Source organism: Grus americana, chromosome 23 (genome assembly GCF_028858705.1).
Source record: "Grus americana isolate bGruAme1 chromosome 23, bGruAme1.mat, whole genome shotgun sequence".
In the NCBI taxonomy this organism is placed as follows: Eukaryota; Metazoa; Chordata; class Aves; order Gruiformes; family Gruidae; genus Grus; species Grus americana.
In genome coordinates, this window is record NC_072874.1 from 4,648,626 (window position 1) to 4,669,371 (window position 20,746).

General features: G+C 50.8%; 1 protein-coding gene across 6 annotated transcripts in view; it reads right to left on the reverse strand.

Annotated features, from left to right (window-relative positions):
- LDLRAP1 (low density lipoprotein receptor adaptor protein 1) overlaps window positions 1-15,470 on the reverse strand; it is a 42,882-nt gene extending 27,412 nt beyond the window's left edge. For 3 of the 6 annotated variants that reach the window (XR_008573961.1, XM_054802186.1, XM_054802185.1), the window contains exon 1: window positions 325-474. Coding sequence is in view for 5 of the 6 variants with exons in the window: in XM_054802186.1 (XP_054658161.1) it covers window positions 325-436 (112 nt within the window). In the remaining variant the exon portion in view is untranslated. Of the gene's footprint in view, window positions 1-324; window positions 475-7,375; window positions 7,476-7,554; window positions 7,675-7,775; window positions 8,126-9,168; window positions 13,127-14,343; window positions 14,474-15,405 lie in introns of those variants that run through there. The other 3 variants (XM_054802187.1, XM_054802188.1, XM_054802189.1) reach the window with 3 other exon arrangements.
- Window positions 15,471-20,746: the final 5,276 nt, after the last annotated feature.

Below are 20,746 nucleotides of genomic sequence, written 5' to 3' on the forward strand. Positions count from 1 at the left end.
CAAGCTTTGGTTTTGGGTTTTTTGGGGTTTTTTTTGGTTTTTTTGGTTTTTTTTTTCCCCCCAGGGCCCTTCTTCCCCAGCTGCTCCCCCCCCCAGCCAGCTTCAACACCTCCAGCACTGCACCACCGCTGCCAGGTTTTGCTATTGCCGGTATCGCTTTCCGTTCAGGTTGTACCAGAATATCAAATTTAAGGTGCATCGAGGCCGCGTAGACGTAAACCAACAGATGGGCAGTGCCTCGCTGCTCTGCTTGGGCAGATTTTGAAGCTAATAATAATTGTAAACGTCTCTCTCCATCTTGTTTAATCCTTATAATCTCCTTACTCTCCAGTCCAGGCTGTTTTCGTTGCGTGCCGAGATCGTTCCTGCTAGCCGGGCCACCCCTGCCAGACCTGTGTGCGTTGCACATTGCCTTTGGGGAGAGGTACCCGACCATCCGGGCCAAAACTTCATCAGGGATTTCTTTCCCGACAAAACGTCCTTCATCCTTCTCACGAAGAAGGGGCAGGCGGGGCTGGGGCAGTTCAAAAGTTACCAGCAAGTTTAAAAAAAGCAATAAACGTTGCATGATGAGTACATCCAGAGAACAAGGGTCACATTTTATTCCCGGTTTTGCTCTGGATGGGGTTTGCGGCTTTTGGAGCCGCCAGTTTTTACAAGCCTTGTTGTTTTACACCCAGCCCTTAGGGTTATGTTACCAGGTTACAAGCCTTCCCTTCCACTAAAACATGAGGTTTCGAGATTTTTGTGGTTGAAAATATGAAGAATAGAAGTTAAAAAATCCAGACAGCAAGCAGAGAAATCTGACTACTTTTTTTTACTTTTTTTTTTTTTTTTTTTAAATCTTTAGACTCAGGGGAGGAGCTGACTCTGGGTTTTTGAGCTTTTAATAGTAATACTGGAATCTGGTCACGTGGCGGATGAGCTTGGCCCTCCCAGGGCTGAGCGCTCGGTCTCAGCTGAGGGAAGGGCAGGCGCCGACCGCTCTCAAAAGTCACCGAATCCTTTTCCGGAAAACGGTCTTGGCCTTTGCTGGCTTCTCATTTTTCACCGCTGATTGCAAAGCAAAAATCGTTTTCTCGTGTTAAAAAGTGGTTCGAGATCCCCGTGCGAGAGGTGCGGCGCTCAGCGGTGATGGGGACCCCGATTCTCTCTTCTCTTGCCTTCGAGCAGAGCCCACGCCGGGACGCAGCGCCACGGACTCGGCCGACAGCGAATCCACCCGCTCTGTATCCGGAGCGCAGCGGGACGGGGAGCAGCAGCTTGACTGAAAGAGGCTCTTGAACCTGGGAGACGACAAGATCATCTCCAATTACTGAAGGGTGAAGCTGGATAAATTAGACTCAGAATAGATTGGAGGGGGTGGTTGGGATTTTTTTGTTTTATTTTTTAAGAATGAGGATAATTGCCCATTGGAGGAATTTATCAAGAATTGGGTTGGATCCTTTAGCAGTAGAAAAAACTTAAGCTAAGCCCAGGTGCTTTGCCGAGAGGGAGAATTAAACCCCGTGGCTTCTACTCTTCAGGAATTCAGCGTGGCGATCCCAGCCTTCCCCTCTGACCTTTCATTCGCTGGACCGGCTGCACGCTGGGTTCCGGGCTGTTCCATGCCAGGTGCGTCTGATAAATGTTTGTTCTGCATCCAGCTGCCTTTTCCTGCGGCTGCCTGTCTCCCGACCGTACGGCAGAGCTACGCATCCACCCGTGCCCCTGAACCGCTCGCTCCTCCAAAGGCTGCTGGTACCCGCGTCGTCGTTACATCCTCCGATAGCGCCGATTCGTACGCTCTGACGCGATGCTGAATGTCATTCTGCTCTCGGTTGTACGGAATTGATTACTTTTCTTTGGAAATCGATCCGCTTTGAACTCTGCTAAGAGGTATAACAAACCAGAATATGGATATTGATAATTCCATGTTAATAACTTAAAAAAAAAAAAAAAAAAGAAAGATAACTGTCCTTGAGCAAAGATGAAAGACATCAGAAAAACGATCTCCCCGGGGCAGGGATGATCCGGTTTCTCCTGAGCATCGCTGGCACGGAGGAACGGTCCCCGTTCTGCCTCTGCCGTCGCAAAGGATTCAGCTGGACTCTGGGTCCTTCTCCCCCAGCACCGAGAGCAGCGGGACCTTTCCTAACGCCGAAGGGAGCCGGCCCGGCCCCTCGCTGCTGCTTTCAGCTCTGCAGCCACCCTGCGTGCGTCCCGTCACGGGGCTAACCCCGGCTCCCTGCCGCCCCGGGAAGGGTCCTGGAGCCCCCAGCCCCCAGGGATTGCCTCTCGCCGGGGGGTCCCTTCCCACGCTCTCCTGCGGGAAAGGGAGGATCTGCCACGCAGGGAGCAGCTTGGGGCAGCGAACGCACGGGTTAGGCCCTGCTGCTATTTACGGTGCTGTTTCCAGGACAGATAATAATAGTATCATGCGATGAGTGCGTGAGCACCCCGACAGCAAACGTGGGGTTTGATTTGTGGCTTTAATTCGAGACTGGCTAGTGCCAAATGCTGGCTCTTCACATCGTGGCGTGCTTGGGCCGCCTGACTCTGCTGGCTGGGGATGCAGCAGAGCACGCGAGAACGGGGAGAGACTAACGTGCACCCTCTGCTCCCCCCGCTGCCGGCACATTCCAGGTCCCTTCTGCTGCTTCTCTTCTGTGAAGCCCCTCCAGCAGCGTGGTTCCCGATCCACCAAAAGCAGATTATTTCTGCTGTGCCACACGGAAAAGCTGTCGATGTATTTACAAAAGCCCGTTATTTCCTATTACAAGCTCCGGCTCCCCCTTCCCACCCCCTTCCCCGGTCCCAGCTTTCCCACCACAGCTGAGCAGAAAAATAAAAGAACAAAGAGTTGGAAACCAAACAAAAGAAAAAGGTGAAAACCAAGGTGAGGCGGGGAGACGTCAGTCCCACAGCAACAAGGGGATCGACAGCTTTCAATTAATCACACGTAAATTGGGATGCAGCGTAACGCGGGAGGTGCATTCGGCAGGGCGCTGGTGGCGAGTCCTCAGCTGCGTGCTCAGCTAAGAGGCTCCAGCTGGAGAGAAGCGATGTGGGAGCTGCGTCCCGGCTCTCCTCTTGCTGGCCATCAGCCCTGGCTTGCAGGGGGTCGGTCGCCGGCCGCCCTCCAGCCCTGACATACGCGGCCGCATCAGGTGCTGATCCTAGCTCAAGAGCGGAGCTGATCGGACCGTCTGTCCTTGCGGTGAAAGAGGCAAGACGGCGCCTAAGCTCAGGAATACAAAACAATACCTGTGGGTCACATCCTCAGGGATGAGGTGGTGGTTCCGAGGAAGAAGTACGCGGCCGCCGTCTGTGCCGGCGTGTCCGCCCCAGCAGCTCCTGGATCCGGCAGCTGGTTTCACCCCTGCCGGGCAGAGCAATGAGGTCCCGCAGACACCCAGCTCCTACAAGTTTCGCGCACCCGCTGAAGGCGGGTGAATCCGCTTCTCCTCGGATGCTAGAGTCGGCATCCTGGGGAACCTGGAGCAGGACACGGGCATTTACCCCGCAGCAGCAAAAGTGCCGAGCCTGAGCCATACCCTGGTGCCCCCAAACAGAGGGGAACCCCCCCAAAGCTCGTGCAGCCAGGCTGGGAGATTTCCCCGCTGACCCTGCGGAGGGGATGTCGGGTCCGGCTGGCGGGAGCCCGGCAGGCTTTCCAGCCAGGAGGAGGGAGCTCCTTTGGTGCCGCACGAAATCAAAGCAGGTCCCACCGCTGCGGGGAGAAATGTCTTTCCCGTTCGTTCAGCGATCCCAGAGGAAGCCGGGGCTGCGCAGCAGGCGACGGGAATGTTTGAGTCCCTTTTGCCGAAGTCCCGCAACGTTTGGTCATTTCTGACCGTGGCATCTCCGCTTGCCGGGAGCTGCGGGTCAGGCTGCGCGTCTCCCTCCGGGCTGTAAACCCCCCTGGCCTGCCTGCCTGGGAAGGTGTCATAAAATATTGATTATTCCCAGCACACTCCCGTCCTCCAGACGTTTAGCAGATCACTCTTCCTGCAACGAACAGCAAAGTGGAGGCCCCTGCTCCTGAGCAAATCCTCCCTGGGTGAATGGAAGAACACGAAGGGCTTCGAAACACATAGGTCTGGGCGTTTTAATTTTAATGAGGGAGGAAATACAGCAGCTGAGAAGCTTGTAGGGGCACTGGACAGTTGATGTGCGTGCAGGGGGATGCAGTATCCACAGAGCAGCTGCTTGAACGCAGGGCTGGATGAAGTGCCACCACCCCGACGCATTAACCCCGGGCCGCTTGCACCGATTGCCGGATCGCTGCTCTGCGTGCGAAGCAAGAGCTGTGCAGAGCCGGGCCGTGGGTGCCGCAGGCTCTGACGGCCCGTTGTAGCCCCAGCTGCAAGAGGACATGGGGCCTTTCTTCAAGCTCTCAGCAGCCACCAGCGAGGGAAGGGCTGGTACAGCTGTGTCCTGCCTGAGCCAGCCCCGGAGGAGAGCACCGGGGTCACCGCTGACGTCCAGCGCACGAGCGGTTCCTTGGAGCGATGCTTCTCCAACCTCTCTTGCCATCTCGACAGTGAGGTATCCCCCTCCTCACAGGTTTCCCCCCGGGGGCATTCGACATCCGCCTGCGTAGGCAGGAGCGCTGAGGGGACGTGTCCTGGCCTGCCAGCCACCAGCGCAGAGAGCATCTCCTGGATCGCGTCTCCTGCTCCAGCCCTTGGGCGTTTCTACCTTCCCAGCTGCTTTCCACAGATTCGCCCACAGTCAGCACGTCAATTCGCTAGGAAGTCAGCCTAAATCCTTTCGGAAAAGGCCCAGCTTTGCCGGAAAACTTTGCCGGTGTGCAAAACAGCCGTGCCCGAGTCTCACCGGTTTGTGGGTCCTGACGCTCTTCTCCTCCACAGCCTGCAGCCCTGCCACTGCTGAACAGCAACACCATCTCCGCGGGGAATTTTGGAGCATTCCAGAATGGGGAGATGAAGGGAGCGGAGAACGGAAGTATTGCTGCAAAACAGTCTCAGGAAAAACAGGTCAAAGCACCTGCGAACAAGACAACGCGTGGCTTTGCTCCCTGCCTCAGCCCTGCAAACCGCTGTGTAAGAACTGCCTGCTTTATTTGGAAACGCTGCTGTGAAATGGGTCCCAACGGTGCTTTGAAAGCTCGTGGCTTGGCTACGAGCAGGAGCATCAACAGAGATTGCTGGGATTCCCAGATGGATGGAAAATGTGTTTATTTCTGCCAAGGCGTTTTCTACGAGCTCTCTGCATTAAATCTTGTAGGAAGTGGCAGTGGGACGAGAGGAGAGCATGCGTTCAGCGGGGGCCTGGTGAATCCGCAGCGTTGCGTTTCTTCCTGCTCCAGCCCCGCTCCACCGCGGCGCAGCTTTTCACCTGCAAATTCTCCCATGCTGCCGCCAACAGGGAAACCCAAAATTCACGGCCGAGAGGATGACTTGCAGCGGCAGAGAAGTCGGTTTGTAGCTGACTGCAGCAAGCAGCGGTGCCAGGCTCCCGTCTTTTTTCCTCCCCCCGCTCTATCAGGGGCTCGTACGTAGTTTTGTGCCTGGAGGAGCTGGGAGAGTTGTCCCGGCAGAGGTGCGGAGGTGCCCAGCACCCAGCCCTCCCCTGGCACGCGCTGAAAGCAGGACCAGGACACGCAGCGCAGTCCAGGATGAGCGGCACTGGGCAGAGGAGGATGAGGGCAGCTCCGGAGAGGGGCAAAAGCTTGTTCAGCCCCTTTTCAGCAGCCACTTCCGCCGCGTCCCAGCACTTCCCAGCTGCGGCTTTAGCAGCTGGTTCTACCTGGCTGGGCAGGACGACCCCCTGCACGTCTGCTGCTGCTTGAAGCTCCTCTGGAAACACCCCCCGTCAGTCGCTTCGGGGATTTAGCACACAGCTTGAAGGAGGAGAGAGGCTGGGAGCCAGCGCAGGCAGCAAACTGCAGCCCCCCGGGCAGGTTTCCAGCTGCCTGTGTGCTGCAGAAGGAGTATGGAGACACGGAACCTGCCCCAAAAGACTCCCGAGCTAATCCTTCGATGCAATCATGACTAATAAATGATAAAGTGATGAAAAAAGAAAAAAGTGAAAAAGATGACAAAAGACCAAAGGAGACAGCAATAACCCCGCCGACTTGCTCAGCTCTGATGCAAGCTCCTTTTGACAATTCAATTACCATGAGCTGCTAATTACCGAGTTGACGGCATCGAGCGCCAAGGCAGAAGGGCACTACGAGAAAGGGATATCGCTAGGGGAAGGTGGCAGCAATCGCGCTTCTCGCCTAGAGAGATGCCAAACTGCATCAAGGGAGCACTGAAAAGGAGCCAGACCTGGGGTGGAGCGCGGCAGGGAACAGTAACGCTGGATGACGGCTCGGAAAGGGAACGATAATGAATGTGATAGTCGTCTGAAGCAGAGGCTGATCTTGCCCAGGCAGAAGGCAATTAACCAGGAGAAGGTTTCAGAGCCGGGCTGGCAGAGATGCGCCTCTGCCGTCAGCCCTCGAAAAGCCTGCAGCTGGGCGTTTGCGCTTCTCCTCTCCAATTCGGTGCTCCCAACCGAGAGCAGTCACCCCAGAACAGCCAGGGACCAAACCCAGACTGCTGACGTGCCAGGAAAGAGCCGCGGGGCTCGTCCTTAATCGGACGGAAGCCATTGAAGGGTTAAAGTCGCTCCACTGTGCCTCAAGTCCCTCGCTGCAACACGCATTAACAGCGCCTTCCCTGAAAACAGGGTCACCACCACGCTCACTTTCACTAATTCCATATTTAAAACACGGCTTCTCAATCAGAGAGATGTTATTACCCACAAAGCAGCTTAAATCGTCCCTTGGATTTAAATACGGCCTGTTGCATAAAACATCTTTTTATCAATTTCACTTAGGGCTGACAAGCGCTCCCCCCGCCGCACATCCTTTTAATAACGTCAGCGCGCTTCGCGGAGCCCTTAAGTGCGTTCCTCTGGGAAGCGAACACCCTTAAGGGCACCTTTTGTCATTGTTCGTTTTCTCCAGTCAGCTCGAAGAGGGATTGTGCCCGAGAAGCCTGGGCTCCTATTGCATCACGTCGCGTTTCGGAACAGCGCTCTGCGTGCGCTTTCCAGGAGGGGGTGGAGGGTGCCGGGCTGGAGGAAACATCCTTGGCTTCTGTGCAGGGCATGGGAAGGGAAATTTTGCTTTTCCTCCAGCCCACCGTCAGCCCAGTGAGGAATGCGTGTTTGGTCTGTGGCTGGTACGAGCAAGCAGAAATTTAGAGCGTCGCGGTGGGGCGAGGACAGACCTTCCTCCCCGAGGATGCTCTGGGCATCAGCGAGCCCGACACGGAGACTGACCGCTACAGCCCCAGTTACCCGTTCTTGGCACAGGAGCGTCAAATCCCCCGACCCTGCGCCCCAGTCGCTGCGGCTCTGCTCGCGCCGTGCTACTTACCGGCCATCAAATGATGTGCCCTTTCACGGAGCGAGGGGCACAAATTTTTGCGGTAGGTTGGGGAATCATTTGGGGATCAGTCGACTGTAGCCGTCTAGCACTTCAAGGGGAATCAAAGGGAGAAATAAGAACTAATTTTGTCAGATTTTATAGGGAGGACAGGATGGAAGCAGTGTTACCTCGTGGTTAGCGCGCCGGTCTGGCATTTGGGGAACTTTGGTTTGTTTTGGCTTCTGCAGATGGGTTCGAGGGAAGACAATTGGCCAAAACGTTGGTCCTCCGCGCTTTAGCTTCTCCATCTGCCAAACGAAGAGAACAAGACAAACAAACTGATGAAGAGCGCTGCGTAAGAGCGAGATTACGTGGTTAATTAATGACAGAAAGAGTTCAAGGTACAGACTTTCATGACATTTTCTCTCAGGCCGCAGCACTCTTCCTCGCCGCGCGCCGGAGGGCTGGGTCAGGAGCAAGCCCAAAACCTCCCGCTGCCAGGAGCTCGGTGCTGGACCTGGCTTCCCATCGTCCGTCCGTCCGTCTGTCCGTCCGTGCGCCGACCCCAGCCTGGCTCTGTGAGCGGGCTTGATTACAGCATCGCAGGCACCGCCAGCAAGCGAGGACCAGACAGAAAAGGCATCGACTGCTCAGGCTGTTAAAAACTGCTTCCCGCTGGCTCTGCAGACTTGTATGGCATCCAGACGTTGAGTCGGACTTCTCAGCAACGTTAAGGTTGGAGATGGAAGGGAACAGAACCTTTGGAATGGAATGCACGGGAACCTGTTTTAAACTCAGATGAGAGAAGGCTTTTTTAAAAAGACAAACCACCCCCACCCCCCCCAAACATCAAAACACAAACCCCACAAACCTCATTATTTATAAAAATCCATCAGAAACGTACTGGAAAATCTGTATTGTCTGTCCTTTAGTTAAATGGCTCTCGTCTTGCCATTAGCTGCTAGAACTTGCTTTATCAGGAGAGCTGTGCATCTGCAGAACAATTGCTTTCATATTAATGCCCACAGGCTCCCTGCCAGGGAACTGTGCTCTCCATCAATTTTTGACCATCTGTGTCCCCTTTGATGCTTTGGGAGTTGTTTGTTTTGTTTTTTTTTTTTTCTCCCTTTCCTGAACTTCAGGCTGACATTTGCTCTCTAGGATCAGGAGATCGCCATCTTCATCACTCTGGGAGAAGGGGTTTCACCCCAGAGTATCCAAGCCCAGCTGCCAAAGCATTAAAATTGCTCCTGAAGGAACGTCGGGAGCTTTTAAGTCTCACTGCGGTTGACAGGACGTGCCAGGCTGAGACCAGACAACCAAGACCGGCGAGAGGCTTGGCTGTGCAGCCCCCTCACCGCGTCCTCCAGCCAGGGACTCCTCGAAACCATCCTGCCAACCGGCCAGCCGCCGCCACAAATGAAACGCATTCGCAGCGAGCAGCGTCGCAGCTCTCTTTTGGGTGGGGGCTGAGGCTTGGCAGGGCTAAACCTGTTTTCTATTCTTTTTTTTCCTTTACGAAGAGAATTTCTAAGTCTCTGCGTGTCTTCTTCTGCTTTCCGGCGTGGCGGACGCCGCCTGCCGTCCTCCTCTTTAAATCCGCACCCCGGTTCTCGTTGCAGAGGTGCAAAGTCAACCCAGCGGGAGCGCCGAGCAGACAGATTGGGGTTAGCACCGGCTACAGCGGCTAAGTGGACTGACGGATGCTTTTAATAACCGCGAATGCTATTCTTGGGGCTGATGATTTAGCAGTTATCATAAGATACGGTGGCAATTAAAACGAATCTGAGGAGAGTACTTACTTTTCATCTGTGCCCGCCTGCTGCCCGCTGGCTTGGCTCTGGCTCACGCTGTTACTGCGGGGAGATATCGCTGCCTTTCCGTAAAGAATCGAAATCCGCAATCGCTTGATTTAACAGCTGGAATATTGCTGGCTTCCTTCTGCACATGGTCATCCAAGGTCACTGAAAAACATCGCAAGGTTTTATGTTTTGATTTTTGTTTTGGCCTAGAGTAAAACCTCCTCGTCTGAGAAGTAAGTAACACAAAGCTCAGGCTGAGCTAAGTTATGTCGTTAGCTACTTGGTTAAAATGCATTTTTTTAGTAACTCTATTTGAGTACGCGTGAATTTTTCAAACACGCAGTGGGTTGCGGGTTTCCTTTTTACTCCGAGAGAGATTTTAAGGCCAATCATGAATGGTGGAGTAACCCTTCTCCAGGTTGGGGTGAAAAACACAGGGACACAATCCCCTCCACGCCAGCACGAGCTGTCCGAGCGCCAGAGCCCCGGCTCCCCGACCACGATCCTCACCTTCCCACGTGAAACTTTCTGCCCTCAGCATTAGCAATTGGGGGTCTCCATAAAATCCTCTAAGGCAGCAGAAATCCTTGCTCTGAAAAGTTTCAGAGAGCAGACACGTTGGGTCTTGGGAATCTATGAAATTTTAACTTTTTTTTCCCCCACCGGTTTTGAACAGCATGGGTCCAGTAAATCCATTTCTACTTACGCTCTGAGCGCTGCGGAAATGTCCGTAAGGCCCTCGTCTAGGTGGCTAACGGCGCAGGGTTTTAAGCAAAGAAACCCCCAAAAAACCCGAGGCCATGGCATCGAGAAATCGGGCAATTGCAAGAAACCAAACGCGAAGCGAGAGACTAACCGCAGGATGGAAACGAGCACCGCGCCGAAGGCAGAAACGGTTCGCGTTACGGGACAAGCGCGGGCAGAGCGAGACAAACGTCGCGTCTCTGCCATTGACGCCCGTCAGCGCGCAGGATGCTGCCTCGGAGGTGACGTCGTTCCGGGTGGCATCGCACGAGGAGTTAAACGCTACGGCCTCCAGATGCGTGCGCCTGTAGCCTGCGGGAGCTGAGAGCAGACAAGCCGAGACTCGGCTGCGACCGGTTTATTCCTTCGGATTTACCGGTGCTGGCTACATGCGCTAAAACTGCGAGTTCCTGGGGCAAGTCAGGCAACGCAAGGTTCATTAGAATAATGGGGGTTAAAAGGTCACCGTTCTGCTTCGCGGGGATGACTGAAAGGGGCAGGGAGAACCCAGCTTCCAGGCATTTACTATTGTATTTTTCATAATTTGAATTTTTGCATTCATTAAATCGGCATTATCAATTTTCAGCATTACCACTCGCCTCATCTCCTCTCTCACACAAGAACCTCAATTTATTCCATTCGAATCCTCTGAGACGGCTTCCCGCGTCCCTCTCCTACCCCTCTTTAATATTTAACTCTTCTCCCGGTACACCCCAAACCTCCCAAGGAGCGGGGGGGGCACAAGACAGGCTGCCCTGTGGATCCCCAGCCCTTACATCTCGGGGTGGGGAAGGAACAGCCTATTTCCCCAATCCCCAGCCCGCGCTTTTCTTCGCCTCCCGGATCAGCTTCTGCACCCGCAGCCCCCGCTGCCCTTTCCCCACGGCTCAGGCAGGGCGTTGATGTCTCAGCCGTAAGAAAGGGGAATCAAATTTTGCACAACCTGCGGACCCGGCCCCGTCACCCCTCCGCTGGGATATTTTGCCATTGTCTGTTTTGAAAGGGAAGGGAAATTGTGTTTGGAACATTGAAAGCATCTTAAAAACGAGGTGACATTGTCGCTGCTGGTGCTTCCATGGCAACCTGCATTTGTTTCTCAGAGCTGTTTCATAATAATTAATACACCACTTCCATCCACGTGGTCATGTTCAGAGTGCACGGCACAGCCCCCACTGGGACTTTCCTGGGTCGCATGAAATATTTATACCAAAGAATCAGAAGAAAGAACTTTTCCGGTGTGCTCTGGCCACTGGGACATCCCATCGCCCCTTTGCTAGCCTAGCTAGCGGGAGCGCGTTTGCTGACGGTAGCCGGGCAGAGCCCGTGATGACATCCCTCCCACGCGGTGACACGGCAGGCGGAGAAGCCCCGGTCGCGTTGATCACACCAGGACGGAACAAGGCAGGGCTTGTTACAGTCACAGCAATGAATCCAGGGTTCTCCGCTTCACGCGCTGGCAAGCGCAAGCTGCCCTACCTTGCCGCGCTGCGCTGACGCGTCTAGATGAGGCCAAAAAGCGAGGCGATTCGGGGAACCGCACCAGCAAAATCCTTAGGCGGAGAGAATTAATTGCATATTTTGCATTCCCTCCCTGTTGCGGCTCCGGGGGAGCGTTCAGCTGAACGTGGGAGGGCGCGGGGCGGGGAGGGGGGAGAAGCGGATCAAAGATGCGGTCGCCTGCCGTAGCAGCAATACAGACAATGCTGGGAGCGGCGCCTGCAGATGTGCTGCCTCCGGGCTGCATCCTGCCCGATGCCCCAGGCTCTCAGCCGGCACAACCCGGGTAGGGATTGCCAAAGAAAATTCAGGTGCTGCAAGCCGTGGCTAGGACGGATTCGGCGGGTGCTGCCACACAGTCTCAGCTCCAGCAGGCAGCCAAGGGGGTTTCCTGCTCCAGCAACTCCAGCCGTTCGGGGGGGGTACACAAAACCTACCAGATGCCCACCAGCACCTTCACAGGGGGAGGAGGGCGAGCGCCAGGGTTCCTGGAAGCTCAGTGTGGATCATTAGGTTCTGCCAACCATCGTTCTTTCTGCTGCTTCGATCGGATATGGGATTTGGAGGCTTTTCTCCGCTGAGATGTATTTCTGGCCCCTGACCAAACTCTTAAAAAAATAAAGAAACCCCCAAACCAAGCACCAACCCTTCATGTGCAGCCTGGCCTGTACCCCACCGGCATCAGTCTGGGGAGAAATCAGTCACCTCCCTAGGCTCAGAAATGCAGAGACACCCACGTGTCCGTCCGGGTCCCCCTCTGTCACTCGCTGTCCACATCCTGCCACAAACAAGAGGCTCTGCCACAGGCAGCTCACAAACACCGACCCGCTCCGAGGCTGAAACGTCCTTCAGCAGACGCCGCGGAGATCCACAAGCGTCGGACACCTCCTAAAGAGCCCGGCATGCGCGAGCCAAGGACTCCGCTCTCCCTCGTTGACCTTTCTTCTGCCGAGCGAAACGCTCAAACGGGGGACGTGAAGCGATCAGCAGCAAACGTGAATTAGGGTAGCGAAAGGGAGAGACCTCTCACCGGAGCTGTGCCTCGGCATCGTTTAAACAGGCTTGAGAGGCTTAATGGCAGGCTCTGGCAGAGCACAGACGAGCTCCTTCACCCCGCGCTTGTGTAGTCCCAGCTACGAGCAGGAACTGCCCCGGCGTCGTAGTGCTGGTGTAACCGAAACATTCCCGTGTCCCTGTGAATTACGGTGAAAAGAGGGCTGATAAATCTCCAGCGGCTGAACGTACAAAACCCCTGAAGTCCCAGACAGAGTGTGTTTGTTTTCTCGCTGCTGCGGCTCCTGTTGTCAGGATCTGTCAGGAGATTTCTCGCTGTGTTTCACTACGGTCGAGAGCACGTGCGGCTTGGGTTCTGCTCAATCCCCTTTTATCAGCTCAATTTGGAGCTGCAAAGCAAGGGGCCAAAATCCCAGGAGACAGAAGCTGTTCCTTTGAGCCTGCTTATTAACATCGAAGAGCTTAATGAAGAGATCGCCAAAGTTGCAACAATTGCGTGGACAATCCATGAAGGGCGAGAGCTTTCCCATATCAAAAGGTCAGAATCATTTCGGTTCTCTCCCACCTGACGATCTCTCACGACCCTTTATCAGCCTGGCAGGGCTTCTCCTGGCGCTACGCGTCACAGGAGACATCTCAGAAGTCCTCATCCTCTTCCTCCTGGGGAACGGCGCTTTTACAGCAGGCACTTTCCTCGTCAGGTCTGAAAGATAAAGCAGCAGCTTTTAGCTCTTCACGTCAGCAGCCACCCTTTCCGACTCCGCTTTTACACGCTGACCGCCTTGTTTACTCTAAAGAAGGTTCTTCCGTCGTGTCCCTGGTTCGCTGGGGGTGTAGCTGCACCAAAGAGCAGCTGGCTGCTCCCCTCCTTTCTGCTCCTGACTGTTCCACCTCTGGCAGGGACTCCGCTCTTGGTATTCCCGCTCTGACTGCGTTTCCTTTTGCCAAGCACACTGGTTTTCATCCCTCTGATAAAGCAAGGAGCTAGGGAGTGTCTACAGGGACTTGCAACGTTATTAATGCCTAAAACCCCGCGGCTACATGCAACGCTTCACTCCAAGAGGGTTTTGTTTTAAATTCTAAAGTTAAACATCCATTCTCCTAACGACAACAGAACTTGGCAGCACCGTGACAACGCCCTTCCTACAAGGCTCTCGATGGTTTTTCTCAAGGTTGTATGTTACCATCAGCCTTATTTTGAACAGGGGGAAAAAAAAAGTTCAAAGCACAGACGGGTTAAATGCTTTGCCCGAAACCACAGAGAAAGTGAGTGTCAGGGTTGGGAAAAACGGAGGTCTGGCTCTTCCCACCATCATTTCAGGAAAATCAAAATGTTAAGCCAGACTCTTGATGCCCTTTCCAATTAACTCACAATAGAGGAAAATAGTCAAAAAGTGCAGGATTCAGTATTGAAACGCTGTCACCGACGGTGGCCAGCCTGCAGTGAGCTTGCCCCCACGAGGGCGGCTCAGAAAGGCTCTGCAGCATGCCTAAAACCTAAAATTAACAGAGGAGATCGTTCTTCAGCCAGAGCAATGGGACGCCCACCTCTTTTGGGGAAGATACCTGCCGGTGCCACTCAGTTCCATTCGTGAAGATCGTAATACGGGCAACCGCACGCGGAGGTTTTGGGATGACGCCCTCCACCCCAGCCGCAGAGCAGGCTGAGTTTTTGCAGCGCAGATTATTGCTAGACGCTGCTGATTGCACAGCGTTCCAGCACAGCTTACGGGCGTACAAAACATAGCCGCCGCTCGTTTCCTTTGCTTATCTGCCGCGTGTTAATCGAGCTCTCAGGAAACCGCGTGCAGCGCAGCCCTTTGGGCGGCAAAACCCCGCAATCCACCCTCAGCCTGAGGTTCGTTTTCAGGTAGGGATACAGAATGAGGTGCCCGTGCCTCATTCGAGGAAGCACGGTACCAGATGTAATTGCTCCCGCTTCGTTAAAAAGGGTGACCTTTTGGGTTGCAGCTGTCCTGTGGCAAAACGGCTCTTCCTCCAAGGTCGTTGTTTAGGATGATCAGGCGGAGCGTAGTAGGGAGCACCAGCGTGTATTGTGAAGGGAAGGTAATTGTGCTTTCACCTGCTATTACTGAGACAGGTTTCTACTCAGGCTTGCGGATGACCTTGTCCAATCAAACATTAACTTTGCAGCAAACAATCATTAGGGAGCATTTGCAGGCTTTAATAATTAACGCTTTTATTAATCCATTGACTCCACTTCAAGCAACAGGTCTCTCTGAAATTAATTCTGTTGCCATTTAGAGGAGAAAGAAATGAATACCATCTCAAGGCAGAGAAGGAAGAAGGTATTTAGATTCCACTGCACTTTCTAAAGGTGCTGGAGCTGCTCCTAGAACTGTAATTATACAACTTATTAACTGAACTGCCAAACATAAGGCTAAGTAATTTTCAAAGCCTCGGCTTTGAGAAACAATATTACTGGCAGCCATGCGATCCAAAATCCAATCAAGAAAGACCACAAACTTTCAACAGGCTGAAACTCCATCAGCTGCTTATTGGCTGCAAAAAGCAAGGGAGATGAAGAAAGAGGTCCAGCTAAGAAAATTACCTCCTTTAGAATAAGGGACCTGCTTCTCTAACGAGCCAAGCAACGACGGGAGGGAGATGTACATCTTCAGAGCCGTACTGCGTAGAAAGCCCAGCTGGGAGGGAGTAACTTCTACCTGTCAAGCGAGATATTTCAGCTCTGTGACTGCTTTGGCTTGTGGGACTTTGCAGTTGTGCTGAGAGCCCCGGGAATTTTAAAGGTCAAAAAAAAAAAAAAAAAAAAAAAAAAGGGGGCAAAAAAGAAAAAAAGCAACAGGGACCCCAAATTACGCCCTTGCTCAGTTGCCAGTGATGATTTTGAATCCCGGTCCGATAGCTCTTCGAAGCGCTATCACAGAACAAATAAAGTTGCTGTTTCACAAGCTCACGAGAGAGTCAACCAGATCAGATACACAAGCTGGTGTTCCTTACCTGTACCTGTTTTGTGGTTCCTTGGCTCACCATCTATTTAAGAGCAGGGCAGGCGCACGGCCGGCGCAACTGAAATGCAAAGAAATTGCAAAGCAAACTCAGCTAAGGGCAGAGGGGGATCGATAGGTGTTGGTTAACGTAGCTGCTATTAAACATGCAATGCTGAAAAAAATAAGGAGGAAGCGCCGAGAAAATTCTCCAGTTTAATCCTTCTCCCTCCTGTCTCTCTCTCCAGATCAGTGTCTATGGGGCAAGAAGCCGCTTCACCATTTTTCAGTTAACCCCCCCCGTTTTTGCAGCAAGTCACAGCGACGGGGCTGGGAGCAGAACCCGCTCTGGCTCAGGGCTTTGCTCGAACCACGCGGCGACGCTCCCTTTGGAGTGGTCTGGTACGTGTGGGATAATTGAACGGGCTCCCTCCGCAGCAAATAACTCTTGCCTTTGTGTCTGAACACTCGAGGAGCGTTTTGACTTTCTAAGTGTTGCTGCCATTTAGGAACGCGGCACGAGAATCAGACTGTTAATGCGTTACTTTGTGCCATAATATGTAGTAAAACTCAGGGTTTCAATTCCCCCAGCTTCTCCCCTGTAAATGCCTAAGTGGGGGTCCTGCTGTTCTCCATCGCGTTACTACATTTCCCTCCTTTTTTCTTTAGCTATGGTACATCAGAAACAAATTAAAAAGAGAGATACCAGACTCTTTTGTTACAAATATGCATATATTTAAGTTTTCCTTTTGTTGTTACTAAAGTTTTGCAGCTGGGAGCAAGATAAGACATAGGAGGAAGCCAAATATTTTACAAAATATCTGCCAGAGAAATTCCTACCTGTAAACTATTACCCGCAGCCTCTGCGTTCCTGTGTGTCTGAGCCCAGTGAAGTCCCCCTCAGAAATACTGAACATTTTAATAATGCCCTAAACATTTAAAGCACCAATAAATACAGAGCAAGCTTTTAAATATTTCCCTGAGAAGCCAAGAAACAAAAAAATCCCATTTTACAGATGGGTAAGCAAGTAGAGAGAAGTTAAATGATTTCCTCCGGGATATACGCTAGTCGTGAGGATGATGGTATTAACGTTACAATGATCCCCGTTTCTTGGCATCATTCAAAATGGGCCGTGACCCTCTAAAGCCCAATACACAAACTAAAACTTTTGTGGCAAACCAGAGCAGATCAGATGCTTCAAAGCACGACCGGCAAGACGGCCGACTGAGAAGGACTAATGCTGATTTGTCGTCAGCCAAGCCTTTTTGTTTTCACGAGTACAACTCGGTTTTAAATAGGCTTTGACGCAAAGTAGTTGCACGCACACGCTGACTTGCAGTACCTGCAGTCCCGTGGATACGGGTCTCCTGATTAACTACGAAGCCTACGAAGGCTCGACCTCTACGCAGAGCTCTTCCCGCAGCAGCTGATGGTGTCCCCTTCCTCTACTTGACCGCCTGTTTTCTCCAAGGTTGCAGAAGCTCGTACGTCCTTAGCGTTAATGATTTGCTACCCATTTTCACTGAAATTAGCAAACCGATGTTAAAACCGAGCTGAAGCAGACGGACAGACGCTCAGCCATATAGAAATACTCCTATTTCCTTATGAAGACCAGGTAAAAGAGAGTAGGAAATATACTTTCAAATTTCTGAATTAGAGCCAGAAAATTGAGAGTATCAGGCTTTATCAATCTGCACCTGCAAGGCACAGTTCCTGGCACTCAGAAATATAGGTTAAAAAGAGTGCCTATAAAATACAGAATTTTTTTTTTTGAATGTAGAGACAAAACCCCAGGTGAACGATACTCAACCAAATTCAGCAAATTCAAACAGGCATCTGGAAAAAAAACGTGTGCTTGTGAAACATTGGAGGGATCATTTGTACCCGGTAAGCCAGCTGTCCGCTGACAGAAAGAGCCTTAAGGTCTCACTTTGCCGCAAGTGGGTTTGGGAAGTTGTGCTAACGATATGTAAAAATGCCGTTACGAAAGGGCAGGTCCATTTTTATACTCTGCACTCACGTTGATACATTGACTCCTTGGAGCAGCGGACGTGAATCTTCAGCCGTAGCAGCAGTTTAAGCCCGACTTGCTCGGTCTTACTCAAGCTCTGCCAAGGGTTTGAACCTGCTGAAATTCACACAGCAAGATGAGTTTTGCAAAAAAAAAGCTTGGCTTCCATCTGGGCACCAGAACACGCGCTGAGCTCTTCTGCAAACCTGGCCCCGGCAGAGCGGTCTTTGAGGCGGTGGAGGAGGGGAAGCAAACCAGCATACTTACGTCTCGCTTAGCCAAGTTGTAAAACGGAAACGCTGCTGTGCTGCTGGTTTGATTGATTTCTCCTTCTTCTTCTGCAAGTCCGCTCAGCCTAGGAGCACTGCGGGGCAAAAAAGCCCCATCATTGGCTGTACACATATGACACAAGGCAGAAATGCTCCGAGTTTGTTCCGGACTTGTAAGCGCTACTTATAGATTACTAATGTAATTAAGAAAAAAGAAGTTAAAAATAACCAAATGCAAAGGGGAGAAAAAAATAAAGGGAAAGCAAATTCATTCCATAATCCTCCTCGTCTTAAAAGAAAAACCTCCCAGCCAGTGGCCCGCTCGGTCCTGCCGTACAGCTGCGCGGCAACGCACGCCGTACGCACCAGGCGATGAGACGCAGCGCAGGGTTTAAAGGAGCCAGCATGGGGAATCGCGTTTAAATTAGGAAGCCAAAGGAACAAGGTAATGAAGGGCAACTCCACAACAACGGGGACATCTTATAGCACTGGTGTGGTTTCTCCCTGCCCCGTGGTAAAATTTGGTATAAAGTGTTAATTGACAAATTAAGGTTAAAAAAGAGTGTGAATATGGAGTATTTTTAGCGTAGTGACTTTTGATGCTGGGCATTTTTTACTATAAATTGAACTTTAATGAGAAGAATTATTCTCTGCAGAAATCTAAACCAGCTCCTCTGCACAAATCAAGACACACGCTGTACCCCTTTGCAAATAGAGGAGAGTTTCAGCAACTCGTTTTTAGCCCTAAGAGGTCAGAGACTGGATCATAAACTAGACTTTAGTCCAGGACTAAATGTTTTTCACCTGCATTTCTAGATAATCCCTGTCTTTTATGAGAGGTGACAATTCTACACTTTTGGATAGCAAAGACATAATGGCTTGTAGGATATCATGAATAGCCATGGATTTTTGAAAGGTATTTAAGTTGTAACGTTGGTGTTCCCGAGGGAAAAGTTACCAGCAGGCTGAAGCAGACAGACACCCGGTCAAGGCGGTTCAGCATGAAATACCATCACCACAGGCAAAAACCGGGTGAAATACTATGGATATATACACTGTGGAAAGCGTCTTGTATTTGCAGCGAATATAGATCCTTGGTTGCTTCGGTTTCTGCGACAGAAAGGCTTCTGGATATGGAGAATAAAGCAAAGCCTTCTTCCTTCCCTTTCTTTGCATCCCCGTACAGTCTCACACGGAGAAAACGTTTGCACGTTGATTATACTTCTATCATCACACAAATCCATGTATTTCTGAGCTCTCTGGGCTTCCCGTGATGAATCTCCTATTCTTTCACGCAATGGAAAGACTACGAAATCACATTCAGATGGCTGTTTAAAAAGAAATGGTATTTTTTTCCAGTCTGTTGGTGACAGTGATGTTCAGGGTTTGCTCTCCGAGCTCACCCCAGGCAGCCTGGGCCCTCTCGTGGCTGTTTTGGAGAGGACACAAAGTACTTTTCCTTTCAATAAATTCTCACCTTCAGAAAAAACCTCCAAGACTTGTTCTCTTCAAGCCCTCCAGAGCTCCAACATTTTCACTGAAAACTGCTACGAACCACAACATTTAGTTTCGGATCCAAATTTACTTGGATTTAGGGGTATTTGGATTTTTTTTTTTTCTTCAAGCTAATCAACAATCAAAGACTACTTCACTTCTAATCTTTTCCCCCCCCCCCATCGAAACAGCTCAATATTTTTAAACCGTAAGGCTCTAAGGATGGCATGTGGTTCAGTTTCTTTACCAATGTGGGGCCCTGCTGCCCTCCAAAGAGCCCCCGGGGCTTTGCAGACAGAAATGCTGTCCCAGGGGTAACGGACGCACCCCATATAATCGCTTGTTTGGTTTTTGATACATGGGATTAAAAGCAGATAAAGCGTAAATCTTCTCACAATAAAATTTGCTTGCAATTATTCTATATGGCACTAATTCACAAAGAGGTCTAAGTAAAAAAAAAACCCAAACTAACTGTAAACCTATTTAAAAAAAAAGAAATTACAGATAAACAGATGGTTTTAAGTGACAATACACCTGAGGACGTTACGAAAAAAAAAATAGAGAGACTGCCTAAAAAGATCATCAAGAGACCAAATTGTTTAGTCAAGGTTAATGAAAGTTAGGATATAGTGGCAAACACACGAGGAAAGAGATGAAACAGATCAGATTAAGTGAGCAATTACGGAGATAAAGATTGTAAAATGCTGGTTATTTCAATCTTGTAAGAATCCCTTGGTTTTAGCACCGTCTTAAATTGTCTTTAAAATGCTTGTCATGCATTTTGCATAAGGAAAGTTTCAATCAGACTTCGAATGGAATGGCTTGAAAGCAAAGGGTAAGAAAATTCACCTGAAGCTGACACTTGGTTTATGATCTGCATTACAGCTGTGTTTGGTAGGAAAAGGAAATTGGTAAGCTAATGCTTTGGGGTAGAACAAGAAAAAGCTCCATTTCCCCACAATAAAAATGTGCTACTGCTGGAGCATTTCCAGAAACGTAAAGAGAGCAGGCTACGCTTTCACTAACTGCCACTATTATTTTATTACAGTCAAACCATTATTGGTCATACCAGCTAAATTTTGATGGGAAATAATTTCTTGTTAATTATGTAAGGCATAGAGTTTAAAGATTTTCATTGTAAGGAGTAAAACCCTGTATTTTCTGAGCCTGACAACATGCTCTAGAACAGCATAATTACTACTCAGAGATTATAGGTAAATGAGCTGCTTACATTTGAACTTGATTGAAATGGATTCTTGCCCCTTTTTTCTGCCTCTTCTCCTTCATTAGAAATGCTTTAGTCAAATGGTTGTCTATTATTTTAGTGCATCATAGAAGCTGATTCAATTAAGATACTGTGGCATCTCAGATTTCATTTTTATAATCTATTATCTATTAACTCGCTGAAGGTCTATTTCTGACCTTGACTTCCAAATTGCGATACAGGAAAGGGAAGTGTCCGGTAGCAAAGAAACACATCCCCCTCTGCACACTAACTCCTGTGTATTTAATAACCACTGAGCTCAGGACTAAAAGAAAATAAAATAAAAATCCATCTGTTGCACACAAATATCATCAG